This window comes from Paroedura picta, chromosome 7, assembly GCF_049243985.1.
Source record: "Paroedura picta isolate Pp20150507F chromosome 7, Ppicta_v3.0, whole genome shotgun sequence".
In the NCBI taxonomy this organism is placed as follows: Eukaryota; Metazoa; Chordata; class Lepidosauria; order Squamata; family Gekkonidae; genus Paroedura; species Paroedura picta.
Window position 1 is genome coordinate 103,469,583 of NC_135375.1, and position 16,225 is coordinate 103,485,807.

General features: G+C 52.6%; 1 protein-coding gene across 6 annotated transcripts in view; it reads left to right on the forward strand.

Annotated features, from left to right (window-relative positions):
• Positions 1 to 1,847: 1,847 nt before the first annotated feature.
• The window catches only part of ZYX (zyxin), a 35,758-nt gene continuing 21,380 nt past the window's right edge, over positions 1,848 to 16,225 (forward strand). For 4 of the 6 annotated variants that reach the window (XM_077345858.1, XM_077345861.1, XM_077345862.1 and 1 more), the window contains exons 1-2: positions 2,084 to 2,273; positions 11,526 to 11,816. In XM_077345858.1, coding sequence (XP_077201973.1) covers positions 11,549 to 11,816 — 268 coding nt within the window. In that variant the 5' untranslated portion in view covers positions 2,084 to 2,273; positions 11,526 to 11,548. Of the gene's footprint in view, positions 2,274 to 10,815; positions 10,978 to 11,525; positions 11,817 to 16,225 lie in introns of those variants that run through there. The other 2 variants (XM_077345859.1, XM_077345860.1) reach the window with 2 other exon arrangements.

Genomic DNA, 16,225 nt, shown 5'->3' on the forward strand with positions numbered 1-16,225 from the left:
ACTATGTTGCTGGCTCTTCACATGTTGTGATCAGCCGTTGAAAACAGCAGGACTATAAAGAGCTAGCAATAAAGCTGGCAGGTCAACAGGTCCAGGTGGGGGTCCCCCGCTTTCTGGAAACACCTTGCCCCCCAACTCACCTGAACTCTCCCCCTCCCACTCACCTGAACTTGGAAGAACATTGTGACAAGCTGATATCATTAGATGTGTGGGCAAGAGATGCTGTTTTGTTAGCAAAATTCTATGGTGTGAAGCAAATTCTACCATAGAGTTTTGCCCAAAAGCCAGACTGTCGCCACTGACGTGCCCACATCATTTCCGGATGATATCAGCATGTTGCAGCGGTCCTCCCCACTCCAGGAATGTTCCCAAACATTCCCCACTGGCAGAATCAAAGGATCTGGCAACCACTGAAATCTTAAGAACACTTTCCAGGGATTTCCAACCAAGGTTTTGGGGTTACCCTAGGGTTCCGCGAGAGCCCCCCAGGGGTTCTGTGGCCTTTCCCAGAAGTTCTGGATGGCCGCTAACATCATTAGACATTCCTGGAGCTCACTCCTTCCCCACAAGGGAAAGGATAAATGATCAATCCACTGATCGATTGGCTAGCTCCCACCACATCTTCTTGCCACCACTTCCGCACCATATATACGTGGTCGGGATCTTTCCAGTTTCCTTGTCTGATGAAGTGTACCATGAATAAAATTTGGTTGGCCTTAAAGGTGCTGCAGGGCTCCACTACTGCTTGCATGGGATACTGGGAGGCCCCCCACCCCACCAGGGGTCAAGCCTGTGGCTCAGACCAGCCCCCAAGTGCCGGAGGTGGTTCACGTACCCAGCAGGAACAAACTTCCTGGCCGATTCCTGCAAGAAAGGAAATTCTGAGTCAGATTCTCTTCCAGCTGGTGAAGGGCGGTGGGAGTGGGTGGAGAGGCCGCCGAAGCAGACCCTGACTCATCCAGACAGCGGCTTCCCTGGCCCGGGGGAGGGGGGCGGCTCCACAGGAAACGAAGTCACTCCTGGGGGGGGGGAGGAAGAAGTCTAGAAAGCAATTGAAACGGGGGGGGGGGGGAGAGCCCCGCACCCTCCGGTGAAGGAAACCATCAACCTCAGCGGAGACGGGGGGCCGGGGCGAGGGGAGCCAGGCATCGCGGAGCGGGCGGAGCAGCAGTAAAGGGGGAGCCCTTCCACCCCTCGCAGGCGCACCATTCTCCCTCGACGGCTTACTCGCGAGTCAACGCCCCGCCGCCCTCGGTCATTGGAAGGCAGCAAAAGGGCGGAGGCGACGGTGTGCGTCGGGACTGGTCGGCGTGTAAAAAAAAAAAAAAAGCGCGGGGGGGGGAAGCCGGATGCGGACCCCCCCTCTTTTTGGGGGAGCTTGGGGAGAAGTTCTCTCCATTCCCTGCCCGGCCTGTTGCGCTTCCTCGAGAGTAACCACCCCCTCCCCGAACAGTCGCGATCTAAGGCCGGGGGGGGGGGGGAGAGCGCGCTAAAGGTCCGGCGCTTGGACGGCACCGACGCCGCGCACGGCGACTCGAGAGGGCGCCCCGTCGAGGGGGGGGGTAGTTTCCTCTCGAGGAAGCGCTCGCTCTCCCCTCCTATCGCGCTGCAAGGGGCTCTAGGAGGAAGAGACGGGCCGTGGGGGGGCGGTCTGACACACCGACCCCCTCCTTCCTCTCCTCCTCCCCCGGCCTCTCTTCCTCCTCCTCCTCCTCCTCCTCGCCACATTCCCCGATGACTGAGCTCAGCTGTTCGCTCCAGCGCTGCCTCTCTCCTTTTATGGTCAACCAGCTCGGGCAGGGGCGAGGCACCCTCCTTTCTCCCCCCCCCCTTTTTTTTTTTTTTTTGTTGCGCCGAGCGAGGAAGTGCCGGCCCGGCGCACTTTCTCTTCCCCGCCCTCTCCGCGGCGAAGGCCAGTCGGCGCCCAAATTTGCGCGCAGGCAGGAGCCTTCCGGGCCTCGGGGAGGAGCCGCCCCCGGGAGACCAGGGAAGAGGCTTTCCCGACGCCCTCTCCACCCCTCCTCCCTCCTCCCCGCGGGAACGCCAATAACTGAGCCTCGGGGGCGGCCGCAGTCGGGGCTTGGAGCCGCGCCCGAAAGGTAAGCGCCACTCCGCTCCAGGCCGTCGGGAAAGTGCGGGATTGCAGACGGGCCGTCGAAGTCGCGGGTCGCCGACCGCCCACGTGCAGGGATAGTCATTTTGACCCGCGTCCCCCGTCCTCCCTGCGCGTCTGTCTCGGCCCCGACGGCCGTTCCGTGCGCCTTTACGCGAAGGTGAGTGGTTCGACGGGGCGGACCGGCGCTCCCGGGTTTGCGGTGGCCGCGGGTGCGGGGTTGTCCGGGGCGGACCCCTTTGGCTGGCGTGGGCTTCGCTGCCTGGACTCCGCTAGGGACCGTCAATGGCTCCAATCCCGGCAGTCGCGTGCGTGCTTGCGTGCTTGCTTGCGCGCAAACCCCTCTCGAGTTCGACGGGAGTTAACTTGCAGCTCTAGAGCCGAGTCGTGGCTGCCCTGGTGAGAGAGCGAGGCGCGCCGGGGAGACCCTGGGCCAGGGGTAGTCAAACGGCGGCCCTCCAGATGTCCACGGACTACAATCCCCATGAGCCCCTGCCAGCGTTTGCTGGCAGGGGCTCATGGGAATTGTAGTCCGTGGACATCTGGAGGGCCGCCGTTTGACTACCCCTGCCCTGGGCGCTTGCTTCCCGGCAAGTCAGTCTCCTGGATCTGTGGGTCTTCTTCCCTTTCGGAGTTTCGCCCCCCACTAAATAGTGCATCTTTGATTCGCTTTGCAGTCCGTTGTTGGAGGGCGAGGTCCCTTTGCGAGCGGGCTCGAGAGGGGGTTAAATCTCCCCTCCCCTGCCTGTGCTTGGAAGCCTTGGGGATTGAAAAAGAAAAAAAGAAACACACGTCGAGGCGGTCTCGTGTCTGGCAAAGCCCCCTTTCCCCCTGCTTGGAGGAAATAGCTCTCCGGCAGGCTCCTCCTTTCTCTTGTAAAGCCTTTGGCCGTCGCCTGAAAGTTGAGACGCGGCCCGGGAGTTTTGGAGGCGGCTTTGTGTGCGTGCGAGCGAGCGAGCGAGCGCCAGCCCCGCCTCCGCCCCCCAAATCCCTGAGCATTTTTCCAGATGTGTGCGTTTAGGTAGTGGAAAGAATCTGCCAGCCCTTGTGGCCGAACTCTGGCTCGCTAGAGGTCCGTGCACTACAATTACCATGAGCCCCTGCCAGCACTGGGGAATTGCAGTCCGCGGGCCGCTGGGGAGCCAGTAGTTTGGCCACCTCTGAAGGGAATGCAATTGTTGGGAGAGTTGGGCTTTATGTGTCCGTTTTGGGTCTACTGTTGTTGTCTTTTTTTTAAAGCAAACCAACAAGAAAAGGCCTTTGCAGAAGGAAAAGGATAGTAAAGAGGTGTGTTGGAGTGAACTGTTTGCAAAAAGAGAGCGTTTGCTTAAAGGGCTGAGCTGCTAATTCTTTTTTTTGGGGGGGGGGGAGTAACTGCTGCTGCAGCTTAGTCACAGGAAAATACTTTTGCCGGAGTTTTGTAATGCTCTTTTCCTTGCCAGCAAAGCAAATTGTGCAAGATTAGCCAGCCGGGTGGGGGATGGGGGTGACTGGGTTGAAAGAAGACATGGGAGGGAAATTTGGGTTTGCTCATTTCGCTTTCGCTCCTTCCAGTCTAAGAGAATGAAGCTCCGCTGTCTAGGAGCAGTGTACCTCTGCATATCAGAGGGCTATCAGAGGCCATTGCCGGAAGCTGAAAGATCTAGTTTCTCCCCTACTTTTTATGGGGCATTTATGGAAACTATTGTTTTGTACTTGTAAACCGCTGTGAGAATTTCTGAGAGCAGCGGTATAAAAATCAAAAAATAAAGTAAAAATAAACAATCCTATCAGAGGCCAGTAGCACCTTTAAGACCAACAAAGATTTATTCAAGGCTCACGCCTTGAATAAATCTTTATTGGTCTTAAAGGTGCTACTGGATTCTGACTTTATTGTGCTACTTCAGACCAACACGGCTACCCATTGGAATCTACCCATAATCCTGCTTCTTCACAAATTCCCTTCTCAGCAGTCCGATCAGGGTGTTCGTTCATAGTCAGAGAGAAGGAATTAGATTCCTCCTTTGTTACACAGCTCAGGTAACAATCTGTATTTTCCTGTATTTGGGTGGGAGTGTGCTTCCATCGGGCATACGTGGAGCACGTTCCTTACATTTGGCGCGCTCGCAATCCGCGGGAGAGCTTAGATTGATTTTCATTGCAACAACAACAAGCCTTTAATAGCATATAAAAGTAAAATATAAGAAGGGAAAGTGCAAAAGGATCCACTGCGTGGAGAACAAAAGCAAAGATCATGCTTTACACATAATACATTCACGGTTTCTCATGGCAAGATATAAAAACTTTGCAACTGGTTCAGTTGTATCAGGGTTCTGGGAAATTGCATGGAAATCCTCTGTGAGGATTGGGCCTTTACAGTTGCTGTGAGGAGAAGGGCAGGAAGGGAAGTTACAAACTCCCCTGGGGGGGGGGGGGGTGGCCTCGCCTAGTTTCAATTCCTTACTGGTGTTGGCCCCTGGTCTGCCTTGAAGCTGCAGCAAGCAAAAGGCCTGGCTGTCTTGCTGGCTGTCAAACTGAGGTAGGAAGGGAAACTTAGTGGGCTGTGCATTTTCTCTCTCTTCCTCTCTTTAAATATAGCAATACCCCGATGTGGGCAAATCAGTTGGATTCTACATCTGCCGGAGGCTAAGCACAGACCACCAGTGGTCTATTGCGGCCTGAGAAGCAACCCAAACGGTCCCACTTGTGCAAGGAATTGCTTGGTGGGCTCATTCCTGTGAAGGGCTGTGGCTCAGTGACGGGGGATCTTCTCTGCCTTCTTCGGAAGGTCCCAGGTTCGATCCCCGGCCTCTCCATTTAAAGGAGTGGTTCTCAACCTGGGGGTCGAACGACCCTTTCACGGGGGTTGCAGCAAGGCAAGAAGCTTGGCCGGGGTGGGGGACGACGCCATCTACACAACAGCCTTGCAGGGTAGATCGAGATAGATGGTTTGTCTGTCTGGAGCAGCGGAAAAGAGCGAGATCGGCGTGGTGAGACAAGAGGCAGAACTGACCTGAGAAACCCTGGAAAAAAACAATTTACCATATTTGCTGGCGTATAAGATGACCCCCCAACATTTCCACTCAAAATACAGTACTATGGGCAGCTATGTCTGTCCCAACTGAAGTGCACCCGGCGTATAGGACGACCCCCCCCCCCCCACTTGGAGGCATGTTTTTCAGGGGCAAAAGTAGTCTTATACGCCAGCAAATACTGTATATACAATCTTGAACCATGGATCTTCACCCCATTTGGTCAGTTTCGGTTTAATTTCTGTGGAAGAACCCTTGCATCATTTTATGGTTGGGGGTCACCACAACAGGAGGAACTGTATTAAAGGGTCGCGGCATCAGGAAGGTTGGGAACCACTGATTTAAAGGGTCTGGCCAGTAGGTGTGTTGGAGAGCTGTTGCCGGGCTGAATAGACAATAGTGACCGTGATGGATGGCTTTGGGGTTTGATTCAGTATAAAGCAGCTCTGTGCTGCTTCTGCGTTTCTGGAGCCTGTGCAGGGAGGGATGGAGACGGGCGATGCAGTGGGTGCTGTTTTCAGAGCGGAGTGGGGGCAGTTTGTCCCGTTCCCTGATTCAGAGGGTGAAGATGGTGTTCCTGAGCTGGCGGAAAAGAGCTAGCGGGCAAGGGGAAGCCCGCCCTGCCCTGGAGAGCCTAAGTTCTCTGAAGCTTAGCAGGGTCAGCCCTGGCTAACAGTTGAATGGGGGGCCTTCAAGGAATACCAGGCAGGCAATGATAAAGCCACCTCTGAACATCTTGTACCTTGAAAGCCCACACTGTGACTCTCCAGATGTCTATGGACTACAATTCCCATAAGCCCCTGCTGGTATTGGCGTAGGCTCATGGGAATTGTAGTCCATGAACACCTGGGGAGCCACAGTTTGGCTACTCCTGTCTTATGGGGTTGCCATAAGTCAGTTGGGACTTCAACCACCAAAGGGAAGCCTAGGCTTCATGTAGTTCCCCTTCATGTAGATGAGCATTCAGACATTCACCTCCTGTCTCCTGGATGAGCATTCAGACATGCGCTTCCTATTTCCTGGAATGGTGCCGTCTCCTGCTTGATTCTGCTAATCGTATCAGCTGGCATCTGATCAGCTCTCCACCCCTTCTGTCAAAATGCAGTCTGCTCTAGGCATTAATCCCTGTGAAGATGTAATGCATCCTTTCGGGATTATATAATTTCGGTCTGTCAGGCTTGGTTCCTAATGTTCTAGGTGGCGCATTTGGGGGACGGACGGACAGGGGGAACCTGTTGCCTGTGAGCATGACCGAAGCATGGCATTTTAATGTGCATTTTAACAGTTGCTGTTAGAACTACAGAATGCCCGGGAGGCAGGCTGGTTGACTCAGCTGCACCCATAAATCAGCAGGAGATGGGAATGATTCGTTATCTGTAGAAGTCGTGGTAACGGCCAGGCTTCCCCAGCTCTTGCATCATGGGGGTGTTCGTTCTTCAAGAGATATTTTTGTCTCCTCCTCCAGCATTTCAGAAATAAATGTTTTTAGTGCTTCAAAGCAAAATGCACTTTCATACATGTGGGCCTCCTGTAGGCCTTTCCTGGCAACAAAATGGCTGCTCCAGGAGGCGGATCCAGCCGCAGAAGGCGCGCCATGCTTAACCTCCAGTCGTACCAGCTGCTACCAAAGCGAAATTAAAAAAAAATTGTACAGCCAAACCAATCTTAGCTTCTCCTGCCCTCTCCCACTGTTCAAAAGAATCTGGTGGGTGCCACAGTACCCTTGGGAATCATGTTGTCCATGGACTGCGATTCCCATGAGCCCCTGCCAGCAAATGCTGGCAGGGGCTCATGGGAATTGTAGTCTATGGACATCTGGAGGGCCGCAGTTTGACTACTCGTGGTCAAAAATCTGGGGAGTATCTTGTCAGTTTCCCCCACTAAGAAAGGGGCCATTGCAGAGCAGGCCCTGTGTCCCTAGGAGTAATTGTGTATTGGGCTGTCGAAACCCAGCTTTCCCCAAATGATTGGAAGCTTGCATATCTTCTTAGAGCCAGTGTGGTGGTGTGGTTAAGAGTGGCAGCCTTTAATCTGGAGAACTGGGTTTGATTTCCCACTCCTCCATTGCAGCCAGCTGGGTGATCTTGGGCCAGTCACAGTTCTTGCAGAGCTCTCTCAGCCCCACCTACCTCACAGGGGGGGAGTTGTGGGGGGAGAGGAAAGGGAGGTGACTGTAAGCCACTTTCAGACACTGGAGGCTTGCTGAGTGACTTTGGCAAGTCATAATCCTGTTAGAGATGTTCTCACTGAGCAGTTATCTCAGAGCTCTCAGCTTCACCTCCCTCACAGGGTGTCTGTTTTGGGGAGAGGAAGGGTAGGCGATTGTAAGCCGCCTTGAGACTCCTCCTGGTAGTGAAAAGCAGGGTACAAAAACCCAGCCCTTCTCTTAAGTAGATAGCTGCCCTGAAGGCTTTATTTATTCAATATTAATACTTTTTTTTTTAATCCTTCTGCTCCTCCAATAAGCTCAGGATATCATTCTCTCCTCCTCTCACAACAGTCCTGCGAGGTTGGCTAGCTTGGAAGGAAGTGGGTGCCCAGCAGAGAGTGAACTTGAGGGTTTCCTAGATCAACATGTGGGGTCAGCACCCCCTCCCCCTTTTCTTGGCCATTGTCTTCTTCAAAGGCATCGCACACCTCCATGCCGCCATTTCCTCCCTCCGTCTGTCCCAAGGAGCCGGGAAATGCGGTGGCACCAGAGCCATCCTGGCGTCTTCTGCGTTTTGCAACAGGGCACGGGGAATTCCTTCCCTGGAGCAGGCTTGAGGACTCGTCCGGGCCTGCCCCGATGAGCTTGCGTGCTTGGTGGCTGGCACAGACGGCAACGCTCGGCCATTCCGGGGCGCATGCCGAACTTGCATTGTCTCGTTTCTTGATGAGGACCAGAGCTTTCTTTACAGAGTCTTCACAGCAGCCTCGGACTCCTGGTCCGTCAGCTGATCGTGGGCTTGGAAGGGGTTGAGGTCACTGGCAAAGCAGGCAAGAGGGAGGTGATGGACGGAACAGCTGCAGGAGGATGCAGCCATGGACAGCATGTGCCGGAGGAGGAGGGAGGGAACAGCTGTTCGGACTGTGGAATGAACACGGCAGTCCTTGAGCAGGATTGCACCCTCCTCTGTCCCCCGAACTTCAAGGAATGTGACTCTTGCCCTGAGTTGCATTTGTCCGTGGCTTTGTGAGACAGCTGACCCTGCCAAACTTTGCGTACTGCGTGTCGAATGTCCATTTTTAAACTTGCCCCAGAACCAGTCCAGTGGCACCGTTAGAACCAGTGGAGTTTTATTCAAGGTGTAAGCAGCTGGATGTCGTGGTTAAGAAGCAGGTCTCATTCCCCACTCCTTTTCTATGTGTAGCCTGCTGGGTGACCTTGGGTCTTGCACAGTTCTCTCAGAGCTCTCTCAGGCCCACCTGCCTCACAGGGTGTCTGTTGTGCGGAGAGGAAGGGAAAAGTGTTTGTAAGTTGCTTTGAGACACATCAGGTCTGCTGCGTGACCTTGGACCGTTCTCTTAGAGCTCTCTCAGCCCCACCTACCTCACAGGGCGGCTGCTGTAAGGAGAGGAAGGGTAGGTAATTGTAGGTCGCTTTGAGATTACTTTTGGTAGAAAAAAGTGGGGTCCATATAACCAGCCCTTCTTTACGCTTTCTCAGATACTTCTTCAAATGCACATGAAAGCTTGAATAAAACTTTGCTGGCTTTAAAGAAGAAAAAGAGGATTTTTTATACCTTGCTTTTTGCTGCCCAAAGGACTCTCAAATTCACTTACAATCGCCTTCCTTTCCTCTCACCACAATAGACTCCCTGTGAGGTAAGTGGGACTGAGAAAGCCCTGATGGGACCACTCTCTGAGAACAGCACTATCAGGACTGTGATTAGCCCAAGGTCACCCAGCCGGCTGCATGTGGAAGAGCAGGGAATCAAACGCGGCTGAACCAGATTAGAAACCACTGTGCTTAACCACTTCATCAAAGTTTGTTCTGCTTGAGACCGTCCCCCCATCTGAATTTAACTAGTCCCAGTCTGCCGTCTCTCCGATCTGGCACCAAACACGATCGGAAAAAGTCGACTAACCACAATCTTGTTTTCCTGAGCTGCTTTATAGGAAATGACAAGCTTGTGGCTTCTTGAATTCCGGCAGCAGGCAGAGAGAGAGAGAGAGAGTTTTTTTGGGGGGGAGGGAGTGTTGGGTTTGTATCAGGAAACATCTGGCAAATACAGACTGGAGGTATTCTGCCGGTCCTTTTGCATTTCTTAAATATGAGCTGAAATGGCTGGGGTCTGGCCCCAGAGGATCTTGAACGGTTTCCGGACGTAACAAGACTGCAGTTGACCAGACATGCAGACTTGAAGGTGGAATTTTGCAGGATCCTGTGACATTTAGCTTGAAGGTACCGTTTCTAGTCTGGACTTACAGGTCGCTGGAAGCTGGCAGCTCTTGAGGACTGGTGGAGAAGTCAGTGCGGCTGACCCAGAGCCTGGAAATATGGCCTGAAATCCTGTTTCCTCTGGCCCCTTGGCCTACGGTGGTGATACCAAGTTGTGGCTGCCATGAAAACCCTACAGAATTGCCATAGCTGCATAGGGATTTCAAGGCAAGTGACGGTTCAGGCCGATTCCCAAGGGTACTGTGGCACCCACCAAATTCTTTTGAAAAGTGGGGAGAGGGCAGGAGAAGCTAAGATTGGTTTGGCTGTACAATTTTTTAAATTTCACTTTGGTAGCAGCTGGTACAACTGGAGGCTAAGCATGGCGCGGCTTCTGTGGCTGGTTCCGCCTCCTGGAGCAGCCATTTTGTTGCCAGGAAAGGCCTACAGGAGGCCCTCATGTATGAAAGTGCAGCCTCTTTAGAGCACGGGCAGTCAAACTGCGGCCCTCCAGATGTCCATGGACTACAATTCCCATGAGCCCCTGCCAGCATTTGCTGGCAGGGGCTCATGGGAATTGTAGTCCATGGACATCTGGAGAGCCACAGTTTGATTACTCCCACTTTAGAGAATCTTAGCAGCTTTGGCTCTCAAAGGGCCTTCTTTCCAACTTGCTGAGGTTGCTTCTTTTTGGAGACTAGATGGCCCGTATGGCCCCTTCCAACTCTGTGATTCTGTGAACACCTTTTGTGGAGAAGAGCATGTTAATCTGGGGGGGGGGGGGGTCAGAGGAAAGGTTACAGTTCTGCTGGCTAGGTGAGAGCTCTCTACCTCTTTCCTGGTTGTGGGTAAAAAAGGAGAGGCTCCTTGACGCGCGCAGCCGAAGCAGGCCCATGCGTCGCTTGAAGCTTCCCCCTGCGGTGATGCATTTGCAGTTCAACTTCACAACAACACAAAAACCTTTTGAGGTATTCCCGCGGTGCTCTGCTCTTGAGCAATTCCCAGCCGTCCGGGCGTCCCTTTTTATCTGGCTCCATCAAAGTCGGCCTCGCCCTGAACAACATGCCCCTGTCAGCGCTGTAGCCGCGCTCCTTCGCCCTCCGCGCCTGAAAAATAAATTAGGGGGGAAAAAAAGACCAGCGGAGGGACGGACGGGCTTTAGGACAGCCTCCGTGTAGCCGGGGCCGGGAGAGGAGCCGTGTGACTCCAGGAACGTGTCAGCGAGGCTGGCTGGGTCTCGGAGCTGCTTCCTGCGGGGAGGGGAGGGGAGGGAGGCGGAGCAGGGGGAGCTGCGGGCGTACGGGAGCCCGAGTCTCTGGCCACGGTGACGAGGGGGGCGGGCAGGGCAGAACCTCAGCTGCCCGTGCGGAAGGAGGGCAGCCGGGGAGGGGGAGGATGCCCAGGGTCTGTTCTCCGATGCCACTGGCCAGGACGCTCCTTTTGTTCCGTAAGAACCTCTCTGCGGACCAGCAGAGGCGAAAGGCCTTGAGGTGAGGAGCAGCAGAGGGGGTGGACCCCGAGTAACTTAAGGGGATGGGGGTGTGGTGGAATTGGGGAAGGGGAGTGGGCAGCCATGCCGGAAGCTCCGCAGAGCCTCCCCCCACCCCCTTGCGAGGATCTCCGAGTTGAGCAGGGTCTTTGAGAGCCTTGCCGGTGGTTGTTTTTAAAAATGCCCTGTAGTCCAGCGGCAACTTTGACGATTGCTAAGTCAGTCTGCCTCTTCTTTGTGTCTTTGGATTTGGTCCCCCCTGTGAGATCCAGTCAGCTTTCCCTGCTCCCCCCCCCGCTCAAGATAAATCACTGATATTCTGTTTACACACAAAAATAAGTTTTTAGGCCTGGCTCCTGTCTAGCCCTACAAAGTATCTGGAGGCTGTCCAGTTCTGACTCTTTGCTCCTTGCATCTTGATTCTCCTTGCACCTGTCTTGATTTTTTTGTTGTCATTCTTTAAAATGGTCTGGCCTGGTCCAAGACCCTGCGTGTCTCCCAAATCTTGCCTCTGTGTCGTGGTAAGAATGCCTCTTTCTCTCCTCCTAGGTGTTGAGCCAGCCTGAACCAAGATGGCCTCCTCGGGGGCGCCGGGAACCCGCATGACCTCCACGGTCAGCATCAACATCTCCACTCCGAGCTTCTACAGCCCCCAGAAGAAATTTGCCCCTGTCGTCGCCCCCAAGCCCAAAGTGAACCCCTTTAAAGCCGGCGCGGTTCCCTCCGGGAACGGATTGGAGCAGACGCCGCCTCCTCCCCCTCCTCCGCCGGCCGGGGCTTGTGCCCAGATAGGGAAGGTGGGCGAGATCCCGATGGTGCCGGCCCCTTCTCTCCCGGAAGGTAAGTCCCTGCCGTGCTGGGTGGTGTTTTGGAAACCAGTGTGCTCCCCAGGTTGATGTTGTGAGGAAATAAGGAGGAAGTGTGAACCTTCTTCTTCTGCTTGGAGAAGCAGAACCTCCATCTGCTTGGAGCAAAGAACAGAACAAACACTCTCCTGGGTTTGAGGATTGTCTTAAACCAAGCAATGTGCAGAAGGGAGGGTTAAACCCTCTTTCTCTGCATGGTGTACCTTTTATCCTTCTGGAATGCCATATGGTCTAATGGAGCCATTTTCAGTACGGATTTCAGTACGGTTAAAATGCTTTTAATACAGTGGCACATAGGGGGAGGGGAGGGGGAGACAACGCAGGCAGGAATTCTGGAGGTTACTTTCGGCCTTTAGTACGTGTTTAGGGATGCCTGCCTTCACCTGGGGATCCTCCAATATCTGCAGACTATAGAGTAGCCTTTCTACCGTCAAGAAACCCCTGAAGCATTTTTCAGGGAAACCCCAGAAGTGGTGCAATCCCGCAGAATATGGTTGGGAAGCACAGCTGTGGACTTGCCCACCCAGGGCCCCTCCCCTTCCCACCCCCTCATTGGCCATTTGGGGAGGGGGGCATGTCAATGTCACCATAGCTGATCTAGCACCAGATAAATATTTAAGAAATGCAGATATATTTACACATACATATATATATAGGAAACCTTTCCAGGGCGATCAAAAACCCTTGTTGAGTAAGCTTGCTATAGAGGTTAGTTTCTCTGCTTTGGGGGGGACGGTGTACATTATGGCAATGCATCCCACAGAGGTCCCTGTCATCTTCAGGCTTTATCTCCAAACCTCCAGGAGTTTTCCATCCTGGATCTGGCAGCCTTGCCCCATCGCCTAACGGTGACCAGGGGAGAACAGTGCAAGCCTAGGTACCTTCCTAGTACTTTCTGTGGCGGAGTGTACAAATGTGAAGGACCATTTTCCTCTTCTGAATCATAATTTCTGTTGACACCCCCCCTACCTTTGCCAGTTCTGTTTTTGCTCTTGCAATGGTGAAAATGCGAGACACTGCAGCCTAATGACCTCAGAAGAAGAAGAGTTGGTTCTTAGATGCCGCTTTTCTCTACCCGAAGGAGTCTCAAAGCTGCTTACATTCGCCTTCCCTTCCTCTCCCCACAACAGACACCCTGTGAGTGAAGTGAGGCTGAGAGAGCCCTGATATCACTGCTCGGTCAGATCAGCTTTATCAGTGCTGTGGCAAGCCCAGGGTCACCCAGCTGGCTGCATGTGGGGAAGGAGCGGGGAATCAAACCCAGCTCGCCAGGTTAGAAGTTACTGCTCTTAACCACCACCTCAAGCTGGCTTTCAAATAGTGCTAAGTCATAAACTTTGGCGTTCAGTTTTTGGGATGGTCTCGTCGGAGCAATTTAAAAACCTCATCTGGTGCCAAGACTGGGGTGTGTATGCATGGGAGGCTTGGCGTCTGCCTGGGGAGGAAGCCCTGCTACTTAATTCAGAGCGCGTGTGGTCGAGGGATGCGGAGAAAGGTGTGCTGTGCATGCTCAGAGGCCCTGTTCTCTGTCTGTTTTCATCCCAGCGGCAGGCAAAGTTCTTTCTCTATTCTCTTGCCCTTGCAGCAACCTTTGGAGGTAGGAAAGGCTGAGGGAGACTAGCCCAAGGTCACCCAGGGAGTATCATGGCAGAGTGAGGATTTGGCCCTTAATCCCCCAAGTAGCAATGGCTCTAACCACCACACCAGACTGTGGGTGTTGTTAAAAGGAGGAAGAAATGCCTAAAAGCCTAAGATCAGCAGCATTTGTGGAAAGTCCCCCCACACCCTAGATCAGGGGTAGTCAAACTGCGGCCCTCCAGATGTCCATGGACTACAATTCCCAGGAGCCCCTGCGTGCGAATGCTGGCAGGGGCTCCTGGGAATTGTAGTCCATGGACATCTGGAGGGCCGCAGTTTGACTACCCCTGCCCTCGGTGACTTCTGCTTCTTTCTTCTGTGGGTGTGACAAAGCAACCAGATTCTACCGTGAATTTTGTCTGGGTGTGTTTTTACCTCCCTGCATGCTCCTTTACATCTTGGAGCAGCTTCTCAACAGGGACGCCGATGTGCTGACCTGGCTGTCCTTAATTTCCTTTCATCCGAGAGCTGTCTTCTTCTTCCTCGACTGTACACACCTCCTGGAAATTAAAACTCCTTTGCTTGCCTCCTGGGATTGCTGGCGGCCACCCAGGGATGTGTCCTTGACTTCACCGGCGGGACGGCCACAATGTTACGGTGCTTTTCTCCACTAAGAGATAAAGAGGAAGTGTCTGTAGAGAGTCTTCCTCCTCCCAGGCAGGCCCAAGGATTCGGCTGAATGTCCTGTTCCTGCCCTCTGTTCAAGGGAAATCTTGGGGAGGGCTTTTGCAAGGCCCAGTCCAGGCTTGCGTTTATTCTCACGAAAATCTGAGGGGAACTTTGCGTAGTTGTGGTGGGCAGTTACTGGGGAAAGGTTGCTTCTTGCTTCATTCAGGGTGAGGAAAGTTTATTTGAACCCCCACCCTCTTTTTTTTTTTTGCTTCAATTATTGCTCTTAAAAGGCAGTAACTGAATATACTTTCCAACTGCGGAAGGCAAGTGCACCTCTTCTGTTTATCAGCAGTGCTGGGGAAAATCCAGATTTTTACTATCTTAAGAGGCAAGATGTCTTTTTTTTTGTATAAAAATGTAGTACTCTTCTTGCAGTGCGCCTTTGAATTTCACAGTCTCTTCAGTCTGCTGTGCGCAAACCTATTTTCCTGGGGGTGGGGGAGGACTACCTCATGTGCTTGAGCATGAGTATTCCCATCTCCTAAGGGTGGCTGGCCTGTTTACTACCATAGTCGAACATGGCTTCCTGTCTCAAATCTCCATTTCACATGTCTCAGATTAAGTCTTACGTGACTTTTATTTATTTATTTATTTATTTATTTATTTATTTATTTATTTAAATTGGATTTATATACCGCCGTTTGCCAGAAGGTCTCACGGCGGTTCACAATAAAATATAAAATCAAAGTAAAAATCACATAAAATCCCATTATTACAATAAAAGATGGCATTCTATTCTATAACTTTCCCCACTTTTCCTGCTTGTTCAGAGAGAGAGGTTGGACGTTAATTCTTTAGGGGAGAGAGAAGAGAAAAACTTGCCGATGGATCAGGGATCTTGGATGGAACCCGGGCTCTGCCCTGGCCTTAACCATATGCCTGGCGGAAGAGCTCTGACTTTCAGGCCCTGCGGAAAACTGGTAGTTCCGACAGGGCCCTTAGCTCCTCCGGAAGCTCATTCCACCAGGTTGGGGCCAGGACCGAAAAGGCCCTGGCCCTGGTCGAGGCCAGGTGAACGTCCCGGGGGCCCGGGACAGTCAGTAGATTCATACCCGCAGAGCAGAGAGCCCTGTGGGGGGCATAAGCAACCAAACGGTCCCGCAGGTAAGTAGGACCCAAGCCACGTATGGCCTTAAAGGTTAATATCAACACCTTAAACTTGACCCGGAACTTTCTTCTCCTCAGGCCCAAGCCATTTTGAGTTGTGTAGTCGCGTGCTTTTACTGTGTCGGGGCAATATGAATGGCCATGCTTGGCCATATATTAATAAAAGCTTCTTGAGCCAATGTTGGTGCAGTGGTTAGAGTATCACGATGAGGACTCAGGAAACCTGAGTTCAAATCCTCACTCTGCTGCAGGGCTGTGCGTGGGATTTTTAAGGGGGGGGGTCCAGTACATTCCAGAACCTTCATGAAACTTCTTCATTCATTCTTTCTCACTTTAAACTCCTTTTCTATTATTTTTCGATTTCACACAATTGTTAATAGGTTTTCATTGATTCAATGAGCAGCTTCTTGTACTACTCCTTTATTGAATCCTTTTTGGAAGCTTACCCTCCACTCCCAAGTGCATGACCTTGCTTTGCTCCAAAGCTCTCTGAGTAAGCAATTGCTTTCCGGCAGCTTAGGGACCTCGTTGAATTATTGAGGGATCATAAAGGGAAGGGAAAACTTGAGCCAGTGGTATGTAGTGGTTCAAGCCAGGAAATAGGAATCCCAGGTTCAAATCCTGCTGGGTGACCTTTGAGCCAGTCGCGCAAACTTAGCCCAATGTCTACCTCACAGGGTTGTTGTGAGTGGAAAATCGAGCAGGGGAGGAGATCCATATGCGCCACTTTGCTATCCCAGTGAGGAGAACAGCTGGGTATAAATGAATTAAATTAAAATAAACCATGTGTGCAGCTCTGAGCTCCCTGCTAAGAGATCCTGTTGAACTTCATGAATTACGGGTCTTGGGTATCTAAGATGGATTTGGCATCCTTTTGATACGTCTGTTAAATGACGCATTCTCATGGCCAGGAAGATCCATTCTGAAAGGAACCCTGATTTTAAGCAGGGAAGAGCAAGTCATACA